Here is an 18043-nt window from a genome sequence, read left to right as displayed (position 1 = left end):
AACGAAATCTGAGTGCCGCACGACGCGTGCTTTCATTCGCCGAAATACTGAGAATCTGTGGCTGTCGAAGGTTGTATTTCAAGGGACATGTCAAGTTTTCACCGTTACGTTCAGCTACCGTGGGATCAGGAGTGTCGTTCTACAAGAGGGTGACACGTGGAAGGGCAGATGCATCAAAGGTGTCTGTTTTAGCGTAGATGCGCTGGGTGGAAATATGATTAGGTAAACTTCGTGACGTGAATGAAGAGGCTTGCAAAGTTATCGGTAATGTCCTTGGTCCGTGTACGTAGTACTGATGAAACAATGATAACATGGCTATATCACGATGGCTGTTGAACGAATCAATCGATAAGTTGTTTTTTCGCCATGCCGTGCACACACACGCACGCACACACGCGCACACAAGGCAAGTACAAAGACAGCAGAGAGGAGAATGTTACGATGCTGAAGAGAAGTGATATTAATAATAAGAAGAATCATATCTGAGGTTTTACGTGCCAAAACTGCGATATCGTTATGAGGCACGTCGTAGTGGAGGGCTCCGGAAATGTCGACCACCCGGTGTCCTTTAACGTGCACTGACACCGCACAGTACACGGGCCTATAGCTTATCACCTCCATCGAAATGCGGACGGGGAGGGAAGTCTACTGTCCAAATCGTTTTTTTCCCCAGACATTGCTCTTCTTCAGCCACTGTGCACCACACATTGAGCGCTTTAAGGTCGTCAAGTTCCCGCTGTGTTGCCCTTAGAGAAGCACTTACCAACGCAGGACTGCAACATTGCGCACCCTAACAGACATCCCCTTGATGAGCTTTCCAACGTACACGTGAGGTCTGTTAGCATCGCTTGCACTTACGCATAATCTGAGACAATAGACAGATTTAGTTGGGCGTCCGCAACAACGTACGGACGCAGCCTGCCATAGAAAATGGCTGGCAGGCTGCGTCCGTACGTTTTTGCGGACGCCCAACTAAATCTGTCTATTATGGGTCGTTACAATATGTGCACGTATGACACCGCGGACGTTCCACTCAGCAATCAGTCAACCATGCGATGCGAGCGTTTAGGACGCCGTTGTACTACAGCCATCTTTGTCAATCTCGCGAAGTCGTGTAATCGTCAGCTGGTAAATGTCTCGCTCTGAAAACATCAGCTCGCATTCTCGTTCCAGCAAGTGGCGCACATCGCCGCTCATGAGAGAGTCGATTCCCAGTTCCCCCAGGGTGACGCTCTCATTGACGTGCGATAGATCTTTGATTCCTGAAAGGAAAAAAAAATGCATGCGTGACACCGTGAATAAGATGCTCAATGACAGCGCACTGGACGCTATACAAAATTCTGACAAGTTCGAATGCACATGTTGCGTCGAAGTAATATTGCTGAGACTAGACAGGAACGGTAAACGAGACTGCATTCCGTTCCTTACACCAGTCGATCTACGGGAGCCCGTCTCTTCGATATAACACCGCTGCCACTAGGAGGCATACCATTTTAGTTGTATAATAAAGAGGTGAGACACGGCCTCGACAAGAGAAACTGTAATATCAGACAGTAGGCCTAGCCAGCGCGAACAGTAACAACGTTCAGCACGAGCACTTTCTGCTTAGCGCTGACGATCCGACTGTCTAGCTCTTCAGGGTGCACTTCTTCTTCATCACATCTTTCGCCCTCGCTGAAGACGGAGCCAGTTGGGCGTACTAAGGTGTCGTAAGAAGAAGGGGTTCGTGGTATGGTTTGAGGCGATCCACGTGAACAGTTTCGCGGCCTCGGCGACGCAGGTCCGCAGTGGGCGTGAGGGGTTTGATGAGGTAGTTGACGGGAGAAGTTTGCTGTAAGACGCGGTAGGGTCCATGGTACCTGCTGACAAACTTCGAGGAGATACCTGGCGCAGAGGTGGGAGGCACCCACAGCCAAACAAGAGAGTTGGGCGAAAACTGGTTGGGGGGCCGTTCGTCGTCATGTCGAGATTCCTGTAGCCCTTGTTCTTCAGTTGTATCTTGTTCTTCAGCCCATCGTGCCAAGCGGCCGGAGGGATCTTTGAGGGAAGACAACCAGCAAAGTGCGTGATGATCGGTAACGACATCGAAGGGTCGACCGTAGAGGTAAGGCCGAAATTTTGTAATGGCCCAGGTGATCGCTAGGCATTCTTTCTCAGTTACGGAATAGTTTGCTTCCGCTCTTGTGAGTGTGCGACTCGCGTACGCAACAACATAGTCTTGGTAGCCGGGCTTTCGTTGGGCGAGGACTGCTCCAAGACCGACACCGCTAGCATTCGTGTGGATTCCTGTAGGAGCACTTGGATCGAAATGGCGCAGTATGGGTGGTGTTGTGAGTAGCTGACGCAGCGTCGCAAACGCATGATCGCAAGCCAGGGACCACGCAGATAGATTGGAGTCTCCCCGAAGCAGGTCTGTCACAGGTGCCATGATCGAGGCGAAATTGCGAATGAAGCGGCGGAAGTATGAGCAAAGCCCAATGAAACTACGCAACTCTTTCAAACACGTGGGCCTCGGGAACTCTTTAACAGCACGTAGCTTAGCGGGATCAGGGAGCACGCTATCTTTCGACACGACATGTCCGAGAATGGTCAGCTTGCGTGCCCCAAAGTGACATTTCTTTAGGTTAAGTTGGAGGCCAGTGTCGTGTGCTCGAGGAGCACGAAAGAAAGCGACTCTCTACACGGCTTGCTGGTAACAAAAAGCGTTTATTTCAGAGGCGCCCGGACGCGCCTGCTCTCGGGGTGTAAACCGATCCGCGCACCGGGAGGGCGCGCTGGGCTGTCCGTCGTTTACACTACGCGGCGCGTGCGTGTTACAGTAGGCGAGGCGCCATGCCAGATCTCCCTCTCTTAAGTGACTACACCGTAACGTTCAGGCACAAACACTCTGCGGCCGGAACGGCTGGTTGTTGCTGGAACCCTCGATGTCTCTGCTGCAGCATCGTTGACTGGCTTGGGCAGTGAATTATTGCTGTCGGTTCGCAGCGGGTCACCTCGCTGGGACGAAGCTCCATTGTAGAGGGCAGCTAGCGGTCCCGCGACTGTCGACGGTTCGAAATCTTCGTCGTCAGTGTCGGAGAATAATGAGGAGGGAAGCGGTAGCGCTTTCTTCTGTGAGGCCGGCAATGGGACGAGCATCTTTCTGTTGCGACGCATGTGTCCGCGCTCTGTTTGGACCCAGTAAGAGCGGGGAGTGTCCGCTTGTTGAGTTATCTCCCCCTCGCATTTGAGGTCTCGCACCCAGACACGGGTGTTTGGAGAGAGAGCTGGTAGGTCCTTAGCCGCATGACGACGGTTGAAGTTTCGCCTCCGGCGTTGTTTTGTTTCTAGGTCCCTTTTCGTCACTTGTTTGTTGTCGACGTTTCCGGGAACGAGGAGGGCAGGAAATACAGGAACTCGAGAGTGTAGCTGGTGTCCCATGAGCAATTTAGCCGGGCTGAAGCCTGTCGGCCCCGGCGTGTCTCTGTAGGCCAGTAGGGCGAGGTACAGATCGTCTGCTTTCTCGAGCAGATGTTTCACTGTTTGAACGGCGCGTTCCGCTTCCCCGTTGGCCTGCGGATGAACAAGGCTGCTCGCGCTGTGGTTGAAGCCGTATGCTTTAGCGAATTCTGTGAATGCCGAGCTCGAGAACTGCGGGCCGTTGTCGGATACCACTGTCACAGGGATGCCATGACGAGCAAAAATGCTTTTGAGGTGGTTAATGACGGCGTCTGCGGAGGTGGAAGCAAGGAGTGCAATCTCGGGGTACCGTGAGCGATAGTCCACACATATCAGGTAGTTCTGTCCCCGAAGATGGAATAAGTCGATCCCCACCATCTGCCACGGAAGCTCTGGTGTAACTGTCGGCAGAAGCGGCTCGGCTCTTTGCGGTCGGTTTATAGCACAAGTTTCACAGTTAGAAACCATTCGCTGGAGTTCCGATGAGATTCCTGGCCACCACACAGACTGCTTTGCCCTTTCTCTGCAGCGTCCGATGCCTTGGTGCCCCTCATGTAGGCGAGTGAGAATTTCGCTTCTCAGAGAATGAGGAATCACTAGGCGCGTTCCGTACAGCACGTAGCCATTGTTTTCAGACAGACTTGTTCGGTACTGCCAAAATGGAGGGAGGGGGGCTGGGACGCTGCGTTTTTCCGGCCATCCGTTGAGGCAAAAGCAAAGAAGACGCTGGCAGACCTCGTCTTCCTTTTGAGCTTTCTTCACTGGATCGAAGGCGGAAGTTTGCAGACCCATGAGTGCACCCTCTACGTAGGCGCTCACTTCATCACAAGTGAGAGTTCCCGCTGTCGAACTGCTTGCAGTTGGTGCTCTCGAGAGAGTGTCAGCAGTAGCAATACGTTTTCCTGGGACGTACTGCATGACGTAACTGAAGCGCATGAGGCGCATGTGGAAGCGTTGAATTCGTGGTGGCAGCAGATCGAGAGACTCTTTTCCCAGGAGGGTGATCAAAGGTTGATGATCTGTTTGAAAGGTTGCCGTGAGACCACGCAGGTATTTTTCGAACCGTTCGGCTCCCCAGGTTAGAGCCAATGCTTCCTTTTCTATCTGAGCATACCGCGTTTTGGCGGGCGTTAGAGATCTTGAGGCGAATGCGACTGGGCGGCTTTTCCCATTCAATTGCACTTGTAGCAGTACTGCGCCCAATCCGTAGGCTGATGCGTCTGCGGAGAGTGTAGTAGGATACTCCGGATGGTACTTTGCCAAGCACTGGTCCGAACAGATGAGGTCCTTGATGTTTTGGAAGTCTTTTTCCTGAGCGGGGCCCCATGTCCACTCCGACGTTTTCTTGAGGAGAACGCGGAGAGCGGCTGTCCTTTCGGCCAAATTTGGCAGGAACCTTGCCAGATGGTTCACCATCCCTAAGATCCGGCGGACTCCGGCGACGTCTGTAGGCGGCGGGAGACACTTGATAGCCTCGACTTTTTTAGGGTCGGGACGTATGCCTTGACTACTGATGACACAGCCTAGGAAGGTCACCTCCTTCACGCTGAAAGCGCATTTAGAGCGGTTAAGGGTGATTCCAGACGAAGCAAGCTTCTTGAGAGTCGTGTCAAGGTTTCCGTCGTGCTCGGCTTCATCGCGGCCAAAGACGAGAATGTCGTCCATGAGATTGACGACTCCTGTTAGTCCACTCAGGATTTCGGACATGCGTTTTTGGAAATACTCCGGTGCTGACGTTATGCCGAATGGAAGTCTCGTGAAACAAAAGCATCCAACTGGCGTAATGAATGTTGTCAGATCTTGGCATGCCGGAGAAAGAGGGATTTGGTGAAAGCCCGAATTTGCATCTAGTCTTGAGAAAACGGTCGCCTCACCTAACAAAGCGAGCGTCTGTTCCACTGACGGGAGGGGAAATCTTTCCCTGAGGACTGAAGAGTTGAGGCGGGTGAAGTCCACGCATATTCGGACGCCTCCTGAGGGTTTCACTACCGGAACAATTCCGGCGCACCAGTCCGTAGGGCCTTCTACAGGGCGGATCACTCCTTGTTGTTGCATGCTGATAATCTCCTGCTCGACTGCTTTCCGTAGGGGCACAGGAATGCGCCTTGCCACGGTAACGGAATACGGCACAGCCGCGGGATGGAGGCGAATTGTGTAAGCACCCGGCAGCAGACCCAGACCGTTGAAAAGTTCGGGATATCGTTCCTCAACGCGTTCCGTGGCACACAGAAACTTGACGAGTCCCAAGCTTTCGATGGCAGGTAAACCAAGGAGTAGACGTTTCAGCTGCTGCACAACGTAGACGACTTGGTTCGACCTTCGCGACCTCCACGTGATCGTTGCGTGAAATTTGCCGACGACCTGAAGTGCCCTGCCGCTCGGTCCTGAGAGGGTTTCGCTTGCTGGCTGGAGATGTTCAGGAATTCCAGTAAACGTAGCCGGGACAACAGAAACTTGGGCACTGGTGTCGATCTTTGCGATCAGTGAATAGCCGTTCAGGTCGACTTCGACAAGCCTTGAGTCGTGCTGAGCGTCGGCTGGTTGGTTTACCGCCCCAAGAAACATCGCTGAGGTTCCTTGCTCGAGCGTTGAGATGTCTCTTGACGGAACTTTTCTACAAACACGAGCGAAATGTCCCCTTGTGTTGCACTTTGAGCACTTCTCAGTCTTTGCTGGGCACAGAAAACGAGAAAGAGGCGCTCCACCGCAGTAGCCGCACGAATGACTATTTGATTTCATGGCGTCGTTATGCGGTCGCGGCAGGTTCTTGCCTTTGCTGCGATGATTGTGGGAGACGGCGTCGAGACCGGTGTATTCTGACTTGAAAGAGGACGGTTCCCCGGAGGCCTGAAGGAGCTGCTGCTGCTTCTTGTGCACGGACTCTTTTTGGCGTGCCTTAGCGAGCGCCATGGCGAGTGTGAGCTTAGCGTCCATCTGTAGGGCTTCGCAGAGCTTCTTGTCGCGCAGTCCCAGTACGAAGCGGTCGCGGATGAGGCGATCCCGCAAGTCACCGTAGTCGCAGATGCCTGCCATGTTGTATAGGGCGGTGACGTATTGGTCGACGGTCTCGGAGGGCTCTTGTTTCCGCCGACTGAAGCACGCTGACTCGTACACGACGTTTCTCGCTTGGACGAAGTGCGAGTCAAACTTCGCCTTGACAAGGTCAAAGTTTTTGCTGTCTTCCGTGGAGAGCGAGAACGTGTTGAAAATCTGTCTCGCTTGGCGACCCATTACGTAGAGCAGAGTTCACACCTGCATTTCACGCTCTTGATGGACGAGACCCGATGCAAAGCGGCAGTCGTCGAACTCGAGGATCCATGCAGGCCACTCGGAGGCTTGATCAAACGTAAATGGCTGAGGAGGCTTTAAAGAGAAGCCTGTCGCGGCGTTCGTAGCCGCCGTAGCCGAGTCCGTCATCGTGGTCGTTGGAGACCGTTGAGGACGACGAGAGCAGAGGCTAGAAGAGACGGCAGTAGGATCCCACTTCTGACACCATGTCGTGTGCTCGAGGAGCACGAAAGAAAGCGACTCTCCACAGGGCTTGCTGGTAAAAAAGCGTTTATTTCAGAGGCGCCCGGACGCGCCTGCTCTCGAGGTGTAAACCGATCCGCGCACCGGGAGGGCGCGCTGGGCTGTCCGTCGTTTACACTACGCGGCGCGTGCGTGTTACAGTAGGCGAGGCGCCCTGCCACAGCCAGCTTCAGCGACGCATCGTAAAACCTGCTCCAAGCGACGAAGGTGCGTGGGGAAGTCTGGCGCAAATACCACTACATCATCCAAGTAGCACAAGCATGTGTTCCATTTGAGACCTCGTAGAATAGTGTCCATCATGCGCTCAAATGTCGCGGGCGCATTACAAAGGCCGATTGACATCACATTAAATTCGTATAAGCCATCCAATGTGATAAATGCAGTTTTTGGTCTATCATCGGTATCCATAGGCACTTGCCAATAGCCAGAGCGTAAATCGAGGGAGGAAAAGAACTCTGCACCTTGTAAGCTGTCTAGAGCGTCGTCGATCCGGGGCAAGGGATAAACATCCTTTCGCGTTATCTTATTGAGAAGACGATAATCTACGCAAAAGCGTATCGTGCCATCCTTCTTTTTAACTAAAACAACTGGTGATGCCCACGGGCTATTAGAGCGTTGAACGACGCCGCGCTTGAGCATGTCACCTACTTGTTCATCAATGACGCGGCGTTCAGTCGACGATACACGGTATGGTCGCTGCCGTAGTGGTGGGTGACTACCTGTGTCGATCTGGTGGCATACAGTCGATGTTCGGCCTAGACAAGTGCTCTGGTTGTCGAAAGCTGGGCGAAATTCGTCAAGGAGGCTTACAAGGTCACGGCGTTGCTGCGAGTTGAGACCGTCGTCGATTACATGGTTGAAAATGTCGCCAGCGGATGTGCCATTCAGGGGACTACAGAAGAGGGCGTTGACCTCTGAAGAACCATCAGGAACGGCCAACGGAGTGATGGTTTCGCAAGGTTCCATTGTGCCGATACATTCACCGCGAAGCAAGGTAATCGGGAATGGGAATGGATTGCCCAGAGGTACGTCGGTCGCACCACCTTGAAGGGTAAGAAGAGCGGTTGGGAGTGCTGAGAGGTGGCGATGAACAAATGTAGCGGAAGGCGTGAAGAGGGCGGTAGCGTCGGAGGCAGCAGAACATGATACAGGGGACAAGACAGTATTGTGCGGAGGGATCTCGGTGTCGCTAGTGATAATCACCTTCCTGCAGGAAAGAGGACCGTCGGCAGGTAGAGCATCGTCAAGTGATGAGAAGGCGACTTCTGCACGGGCGCAATCAATGACGGCTTGGTGACGAGACAGAAAATCCCAACCTAAAGTAATCTCGTGAGAGCAGTGCGGAAGTACGACGAACTCGACTGTGTAGGGCACTCCTTGAATGAGGAGTCTGGCAGTGCACGCCGCCACAGGCTGGACGGGCTGCGCTGTGGCAGTGTGAAGAAACGGACCAAAGAAGGGGGTCGTCACTTTTCGGATTGAGCGGCACAGTTTTTCGGTAATGACAGAGACTGCGGCACCCGTATCGATGAGAGCAAGAACAGATACACCCTCAAGAACGGCATTAATAACATTTGGCGGCGAAAGAAGAGGGCTTGTACTTTGCGACGATAACGCAGTTCTTGCCCCGGGAACTGCGCCATTTAGTTTTCCGTGTCGGGTGCAGATGGACGTCGACGCATCGGAGAGAGCGAGCGACGACGGGGAGAAGGAGAACGGTGGTCAGGAGCTGGTCGAAGGCTTGGTCGCGGAAGTTGCAACTCGCGGTCTGAAGCGTAGGGGAACGTGTGGCCGTACTCAGATGCGCTTAGGTCGTCACGTAAATGTGGTGGTCGGCGGCGGCACAGGCGTGCGACGTGTCCGGGTAGGCCGCACTAAAAGCAGATTGGCCGGTTGTCAGCTGTGCGCCAGGGATTGGCCACTCGATGAACTGGAGGTCGGGGCGGCGTAGTGACGTAAGGAGGAGTAGACAACGGAGGCGGCGCGCGCAACGTCGGTGGTCGTGGTCGTGCTGCTGCTTCGGCGTACGTCAATGGAGCGGTGACTGGTGGTGCCAGCTCTGGTGGAAGGACCTCAGACACTTGATCTTGTATGATGTGCTGTAGAGAGGGACTGAGCGACGTACTTCGTTCTGGCAGGCTGGGGATGAGCGAGAGCTGGCGAGCAACTTCTTCGCGCACAAAAGCTTCGATCTGCGAGAGAAGGACGGGATCTGGCGAGGGAGTTAAGCCGGACAACGATTCTTGGTGCGGGACAGGGCGGCGGGTGACGAGGCGTTGACGTCGGAGCTCGTCCTAGCTTTGGCACAGCTCAGTAACTTGGGCGACAGTACCCGGGCTTTTAGAAATCAGCATCTGGAATGCGTCCTCGTCGATTCCCTTCAAGATATGCTTGATTCTGTCCGCCTCGGCCATGGTGTTATCGACGCGTTTGCATAGGTCGATTACATCCTGAATATAACTGGTGAAGTTCTCGCCAGGTTGTTGAGATCGCGACTGTAGGCGCTGTTCCGCGCGAAGTTTTCGAACAACAGGACGGCCGAAGACTTCGCTGAACTTAGTCTTGAACGCTGCCCAGGTCGGAACGTCGGTTTGGTGGTTCCGAAGCCACAAGTGAGCAATGCCGGTTAGGTAAATGCTGACGGTGGCCAGTTTCATGGTGTCGTCCCATTTGTTAAGGACACTCACGAGTTCATAGGTAGATAGCCAGTCGTCGACGTCGTGGTCATCAGTGCCGCTGAATATTGGAGGGTCCCGCTGACGGACCGCGCCGGAGCATGCGGTGGCCTCGGGGGCAGGAAGCGGCGGGCTTGTGTTGGATTCGGTGGTCATGGCGGCAGGTAGAGTCCGGCTGCGCAACTCCAGGATGTCTAGGAGAGCTAGCAACCTCCACCAATTATAATAAAGAGGTGAGACACGGCCTCGGCAAGAGAAACTTTAATATCAGACAGTAGGTCTAGCCAGCGCGAAGAGTAACAACGTTCAGCACGAGCACTTTCTGCTTAGCGCTGACGATCCGACTGTCTAGCTCTTCAGGGTGCACTTCTTCTTCATCACAGTTGGTACAATTCTGTTATGTGTTTGGCCAGGCATTATTCTATAGGAGCTCAAGCTGCTCGACAGAGCTGGCAAGATAGCAAAGGCCACAGGGGCCCTGGACTGAGGGCTCCACCTTCGCCGGGAGAATTTCTTTGCACCAATAAAGTTTTTCATACATTCTATAGGATTACGCCTGTTGTCTGAACAGGGTGTGTTGCGGGGTGACGCATGTGCAGCAGAAGCTACGGGTTCACATCCTAGTTTACGTCAGCCTCTAAAATGAGCAGTTTTAAGCACTGGCATCTACTCTATAGTGGAGAATGTCGAAGGTTGCTGCACTCGGCTGTTATTCACATCACACTGAAGTAAGCAGTGAAGGAGAGGCGCAGTGTGCATCTGCTAATCACCGAACACAGTGCGTGCTCAACAACTCGGACGAAGGAGGCTGAAAACGTCTAGTTAGTCAAGTTGGCTCACTGCACATGAGAAATTAAAATAGAACAAGAATAACAGAGACCCGCATAAGAATAGAGGATATTGTTGGCGTCTGCGCCAGCAACTACACGCGACACACAGTGTTATCTAACATTAGATTTTTTGGAACCACAGTAAAGGAGTTGGCCTTGCACATCAACAGTCGGAAACAGTTTTACAAGTCTGCGGCATTTCCTCCTCAAAGGCGGATGCACACGAGCCTGCACAAGTGGGCGCGCACTCTAGACTGACGCCATGACACGGATTGCAGCTGATCCCCCCTTCGGAGTACATTGCCTAGTGCATGAGCGGAACTATTTCTTTAGTAGCGGAGGCGATTGGCTGCCGCGCTGGGGCCTTCTGGACGGGCCTTTCCTGACTTCCCCAGTTGTATCAGACTATATATTTTGGGTCCCGAGGACGACACCTGTCCCCTCCGAATATTAGACAAATAATGCGGTCTTTTCCAAGCATGTGTGAGTTCACTGGCATGCTGGTATACGTTCTGATTCACTGCGACGTTCTTGTCGACGGAATCGTAGTTTCTGAGAGCACGTTAATCGCGTCAATGCCAAAGCAAGGCTTTTCTCAGCACATCGTCACACTCATGCTCTTTAGGGAAAAATGTTGCCGATTTCTACAATGGTTCCTTCGCTAATATTACGAATTCTCACAGTGATCCATTGCCTACCCCACGATAAAGGGACAAAGCAATGCGCATCACGCGCGAAAAATAAGCAGTGCAATTGTGCATGTCATACGATCTTGCCATTTACCAACTTGTCATTGACCAGTTTGCAATGCAATGCGACCCAAATGAAATTTCGTAACTTCTTTGTCCGCAGTCGTTTCAATCTGACGCAACAGAGCGGTCGCCTTATATGAGCTCCCGGGCACTTTTGGTTTCGATATTGCTTAGATAGGGACTTTTTAATTCGATGAGGAAAAGTGAAAATTACGAGCGTTTTGTTGTTCATAAAAATTGGGCTAAAAATACGTTATGACGGCCTACCTCTTTTCTATAAAGACAACCGACCTCAAGTTGATAATGATAGTTAATTAGGAAGTTTATAATAATTAGTATTTTCAATGCAGCTGATGCAGTGGCAATATCTTTCCCCATCGAAGTAAAGTTCATGTGCGTAGACGAGAAGTGCGGTAGCATTTATGAAGAAATATCTGTATTTTCCAAAAAAAGACGCTCTATATAAAGCGTGTTTCAAGAAATGTGTCCGAAAATTCTCAAAAATTGAGGAAAATGATATTTTCACGGTGCCTCCATAATTACTTTTCTGTGGCGGCGGGGATCTTAAGATGAGTAGAGGAATGAAAGATGCTGGTGCATAAAGTAATTACGTTGTCTACGTTTTAATTTATGGAGACAATTGATCGGGTCAAGAGGAAAAATTGCAGCCCTTCCTGGGAAGAGCCTGTTGCCACTTTCAGATTTCGCAAAATCAGCCGAAGGCAATTATTAGCCAATAATAAAGTCTGATGGATTAGCCGGCGAAACGAAAACAGAAACATGGAAGACCGCGACTATCTAACTCTTCTGAGACGTACAGAATGAGCGAGCGTCGTTGCACCGATCATCAATTGACTTCGCTTCGTGTTGTACGGGTTTCGTTTACAATCAGAGCCCGTATAGCGCACGTATACAAATATACGTTAACACATGCGTACCCATAACACATGTGTGCAACACAAGTATACGTTAACAAATGCACAACGAACACCACTGCAACCGCAGTCGTGAACAGTGCCGTCACTCTAGTCACCTTCTAGTTGCGCTCATCGGAGCTTCGGTTTCGGTGAATTTGGTTGAATTTCATGGCTCCGCAATAATTACCAGACGCCGATTTTTCAAAATCTCGAAGCGACAATGACCTCTTCGCAGGAAGGACAGCAATTTTCCCTTTTGACCCGACCTCCTTTCTCGACCAATAAAAAAGCTAACGTATTTTCACACGAAAGTGTTTTATGCCGGGGTCCACCACTGCTCCACTGACGTGTTTCCGTCACGGATATGACGTTGTAAAACATACACTAACAGAATGGCAAAGAAAAAACAAGAATGAGTTTCGTCGCTGGGAGTCGAACCTACGACCCCTCGCCCCGCAGCGCGCGGCGCAAGCCGACTCGGCCGCAGACGGCACCTTCCCAGCGTACTAACGGCGAGCTATTTATATAAACCATTTGTCGTTGCCTGTACTCAGATGTCGGTGGCACAGCAGCGTGTTTTCGTTATCACTAGCGAGATGGCGCGAAGGGCTTGAATGGCGCGCCCCGCGCGTTCCGAGATGGCGCAAAAGGGTTTCAAGGTCGTCCCTCCGCGCGTTGCGAAGCGCGCGCGCCTCCACAGGGCGTGGGCGCTCGTGCGCGCGCGTCTATATCGTGATGGGGGGGGGGGGGGGTGGCTTTTACGTCTTCTGCTCTCACCGCAAGCTTGCGCTAAGTTACAGAGATCACGAATGTCACTTCGCTCACTGCAGCGGCCGCTTTTGCTAAAGGAGTGCGCTGCTCACACGCAAATAAGGTACACCTGTGACAGTTCCCGCTCATCCTGTGTACACTTGGGCGTTCGTTTCGCGCGTCGTCCTTTCTGTTTGAGCAGCGCGCCTTAACTGTCGAGGTGTGAGAGTTGTTAATTCGCCATCATCCTGTGTAGTTCTTTCCGTCCCTCATTTCTGCTTGAGCAGTGCGTTGCGAGTTTCGAGCTGCTTGCCTTTCTTCATGTGGCATTAGAATTTGTTGTTCTAGCATTCACGCCTTCGCCCTTGCTTCGAAACAATGCACAACAAACGCTCAACTACGTCTGTGAAGACACTTTTCATTTTCGTGCTATTCCTATAACAGAGGGATGAGGCATGTTTCTAATACGAAAGTGTTTTATGCCGGGGTCCGCCACGGCTCCACTGACGTATATCGGTCACGGATATCGTGTTGTAAGATATACACTCAGAGATGGCACAGAAAGAAACTAGAAGAAAAAAATCCGTTGCGGGGAGTCCAACCTACGACCCTAGACTCCGCAGCACAAGGCGCGAAACCACTCGGCCACACAGCGTACGTTCTTCAGCTTATTAACGGCGATCTATTAACATACACTATTTACCGTTGGCTGTACTCAGAGCTCGGTGCCTTCTGCGTGTTCTTGTTATCACTAGCGAGACGGCGCGACGGGGACGGAGGGTGCGCTTTAAAGGCGATCGCCCCGCGGGTTGCGATGCGAGCGCGTCTATAAAGAGAGTGTCTCTCGTGCGTGCGGGCCTATCTCCTGATGGGGACGGGTTGTACGTCTTGTGCTTTCACCGCAAGTTTCCTTTGACATTACACAGAGCGCGAAGGTCACTTCGCTCGCTGCAGCGGCAGCGTTCCTGAAAGGAGCGCGCTGCTCACACACAAAGAAGTAACAATTGCGACAGTTGCTAGTTCGCGCTCGTCCTATGCATGTCCTTTTCGTGCGTCCTTTCTGCTTGAGAGCGCGCTGTAAGTTTCGAGCTGCTAGCCGTTCTTCGCGTGACATTACAATTTTTTGCTATAGCATTCATTCTTTCGCCCTTTTGACGAAACAATGCACAGCAAACGCTCAACTACCCCTGTGAAGACACGTTTCACTTTCGTGTTGTACCGATTCCTATGAAAGGGGTATCAGCCATGCTCTGGTTTTAATTACTGCCGTAATTGCTGTCTAGTCATCCTCATGTGTGTCCCACCACAGAAAAAGCTATTAGGAAGACAGCGAGCAAATATTCCATTTCCCCTATTTTTGATGATTTTCGGACACATTTCATGAAACACCCTGTATTATATGCAGGGTGTTTCACGTAACTAGAACCAAGGAATAAAAAAGAAAAGGGGTCCATACGCCATACAGTCACAGCGAAAGCTGGAGGAGTGGCCTATCCAGAGCATGTTGTATATTCTCCTGGGATGACTACGACTACAGTGGCAAGGTACCCACTACGTCATAAACAGCTATAATTGGGGAAGTAGGCAAATACCTACTATGCGAGTATTCATCATTCTGATAGAGAAGCGAAGTATCCGCTATACATCTGTAAGGCGTTATGTGCACTTTGATGATGCTGTGGCCGAAGACGAAGAATTATGGCTGAGCCGCTGTAATGGGTGGGAATCCATCTACCACGCTATGTTACAGTCTTAACGCTGTTCAGGCCCGTAGCATTTTTTTCGGGGGGAGGGGGGGCACTTGCTGAAAACCTTGACTATTTGAAAAAAAAACACTTATTTTATTCTTTATTTTTGGTTAAAACACCTACTTCACCAAACTTTCGGGCGAGGGAGAAGCCCGGGCCCCTCGCCCCCCCTCTGGCTATGGGCCTTGCGCTATTCCTTGCCCGACATGAAGCCCGTATAGGGTCTTTTTACGACGGAATTCGAAGGACCAGCGCAGGTCTAATGCTCGACTGCCACGGAGAGGGCCTGCGTTCGAATTACGCTTAATCCTGGATTCAGTTGCTCGAACCGCAACTGAATGACAAACATGTGCCGCTCATTAGGGTACTTTTTATTCTGCGCTAAATTAGTTATTTACTTATAAAAATTACGCGAAATAATGAATATTTACTTTAGGGCGAAGTGCGTTTCGTTAGTTTGTAAGGCTAATTCCTTCCTAAACAACCGATCCTTTTTCGTTTTTTTTTTCTGAGGCAAAATGCATGCTGCTGCTTGGTCTTTTTTGGCGGCATTAAATTAAGACCACACTCGCCACCGCGGTGGTAGAATGGTTACGGCGCTCGGCCGCTGACGCGAATGTCCCTGCCTCAATCCCGGGCTCGATTTCGCCTACCCGATCGCATTTCGGGGAATGCGAAACCCTAGAGGCCCGTGTGCTGTGCGACTTCAGTGCTCGTTGAAGAACCACAGGTGGTCGAAATTATCTGGACCTCTCCACTACGACGTCTCTCATAGCCTGAGTCGCTTTGGCACGTTAAAATGCACAAACCAACAGCCATGCTGTATACGGCAGCCATGCAGTTTGCATGGTTGCCGTATACAGGAACAACGACAATGAAAGTTGTCTTTCACTTCTTTTTAAAGACCAGAACAGTGGACACTGGACAGTGACACAGGGTCTTCGGTCATGTCCATTTGCTGTGGAGAACAACGCATTTGAAAGACAACGGGCGCTAGTGTGCGCCGGAGGGCGTAGAGCAGATTGCCAACGTATACACACAGTGCGCTGTGGAGTCGCGGCGAGTGAATTACCCGCAGAGAGCGTTACCGTCTGTTTAGAACGAGTACCAGCCATATTTCAATAAAAGCAACCCTATAAACTAGACGTAAGTTTAGACTGCACTTACCGAGGATGTTTGTAACTGATTGCAAGAGGGTGCGCTTGTTCTTGTCCTCGTGTTCTCTGCTCGGATCACCCTTTACGAAGCTCGAGACAACAGGGCAGCTCTGACAGAGTAGAACATCCAGCACCTCGAGGCAGCATCTGATCCTTTGTGGCACGGTTCCACAGGGCGTTCGAACATCACTCTCGCTCATTGCCCCAACATCACCAATGGGGCCCCATTGAATGGCAAGACCTAAGAGATTGGCAAAAAAGAATTATACGCTACAGTTCGTGCGATGATATTTCATTTGGCGCAATCCAAACCTTAAAGTTAGAAAGCTGTTACAGTATATTTCTAGAGACAGCCGAGCCGTTTCAGTGAACAGTGCGTACGCACAACGTAATTGCGACGCGCGTCACAAGCCTTGTAAACTGAGCAGGACAACCCTCTGGCAAGTTCAGCCACTAACTTTTAAATGTTTCAATTCGAAAAGGTTTGAAAATATGTTCTCAGGACGTATTGATTGTGCTGTGATACATATATAGTTGAGTGAGTGGTTGCCTTTGGTTGCCGTATAAGTACAAATATGAAAGGTGGCACTTAAAGAGAACGTCATTTATGACGTCGACGTTTCCGTCAGAGCTTGACCTTTGGCAAGACGGACAGCCTTTGACCGAAACGACGACGTAATCAATGATTTGTTGAAGTGCCACCTCTCATACTATATATATATATATATATATATATATATATATATATATATATATATATATATATATATATATATATATTTATATATATATATATATATATATATATATGTGTGTGTGTGTGTGTGTGTGTTAAAATAGACAAATCGTTCCATGTCCCAATGGAGTTCTGTAAACTTGCAAAAAACTTCAGGGGAGAGCGCAGCAGTCCGCTGATGTCGAGAAGAGCTCTGATGGGCGAGGCTGGCTATTGCGTTCTGGAGGACACAAGCATGCCTTGCACATGGACACTGATGACAACACAGTTGTTAGACACGTCCCGGATGAATCGTATTGGAACACTTTAGAGCACCGGCGGCTCGGATGTCGTGGGCGTCGGCTTGTCGTGACCGTTACACATGCGGTGCTTCTACTTATTCTATCCGTTGAATGAGGCTGATGGGTCGATGACTGTGTTCTTTCAGAAGAAAAGCGTTTGTTTTTGTGCCGGTTTTGTCGTTTGCTGCAATGTTGCCTCAGATGGTGGATTAGTAGGCACAGTCTTGATACCTGACATTGAAGTCGTCTCTGACGACGTTCCTTTCGACGAAGTTGTCTTGAATTTGATGGCTTCTTTGTCTTGGGCGAGGCATCTCCAGTTTGTCTTCACTTCAGTTGGCTCGCTTTCAAACGTCTTTCCGATTGTACCTCTGATATTTGTAGTTGTCCTTGCCGGAGTGCCTGTTGCTTAATTTGGTCGATTTGCTTGGGTAGGCCTTGCTGATAATGCTGCAGTAATTCCTGAGGCGGCATCCCTTTTGGAGCATGACGCTGATTTTCTTGGCAACTTCATGTAGTGTGCACTTGGTAGCTGCTGCAATGCTTTTCCGTCTAAGTTGGTGTGAGCTCTGGGACTCCTGCAACGCCGTTAATTACAGACGCTTGTGGCAGACGTTGCTGCGGGAGTTGATGAGGTGTGCTTCTCTTGGCAACTTGAGTCTGAGTTTCTTTGCAATTTGATGTGTCCAGTAGGTAGCTGGTGCATGATGTGGTGTTGGCTTGCTTGTGGTGTTGTGGTGTTGTGGTGTTGGCTTGCTTGGCCAATTGCGGATTTGTGTCGCTTTGCGAAACCGCTGAGTTAAATCCTCCTGAATTTTCGCCTCTTACGGAATGGCAGTGGCTCGGCAGGGTATTTTCCTGATATTCCACCTGGTCTGTAGCGTACGTAGCGATCTCATGAAGCGTGCGATGAGAGTTAGGAGCAGCAGTAGATCTCCTGGACGCAAAACCAGGTGGTGGACCACGAATGAAAGACGAGCAATCAAGCAATCTGGGTGGTTAACTATTGATGTTATTTTTGTAGTACATTGAATAGGTAGGCGTTGGCGATCTTTGCGCACATGAAACGGCTGGTGGAAGGTCCGGTCTCGTAGGAAAACGGCCGTGATGTCTCTCCCTGATGTGTGACTTTGCGTTGTCTCTTGGAAACTGCATTCATGCTCGTCGTTTGAATGCGCCCCGTATATTCGGAAGGTTCATGAGACGGGGCAATCATCGATGGCTTTGC

The 18043-nt window shown here is 50.9% G+C and overlaps 1 protein-coding gene across 1 annotated transcript in view; it reads right to left on the bottom strand.

Annotated features, from left to right (window-relative positions):
• Window positions 1-995: 995 nt before the first annotated feature.
• LOC119391817 (fatty acid synthase) overlaps window positions 996-18043 on the bottom strand; it is a 168891-nt gene continuing 151843 nt past the window's right edge. The window contains exons 20-21 of the mRNA XM_037659466.2: window positions 15809-16039; window positions 996-1262 (exon numbers count right to left, since the gene is read on the bottom strand). Of these exons, the coding sequence (XP_037515394.1) occupies window positions 1066-1262; window positions 15809-16039 (428 nt within the window). The 3' untranslated portion in view covers window positions 996-1065. The remainder of the gene's footprint in view (window positions 1263-15808; window positions 16040-18043) is intronic.

The sequence above is a fragment of the Rhipicephalus sanguineus genome, chromosome 4, assembly GCF_013339695.2.
Source record: "Rhipicephalus sanguineus isolate Rsan-2018 chromosome 4, BIME_Rsan_1.4, whole genome shotgun sequence".
Classification (NCBI taxonomy): domain Eukaryota; kingdom Metazoa; phylum Arthropoda; class Arachnida; order Ixodida; family Ixodidae; genus Rhipicephalus; species Rhipicephalus sanguineus.
This window is presented reverse-complemented; position numbering and strand designations above follow the sequence as displayed.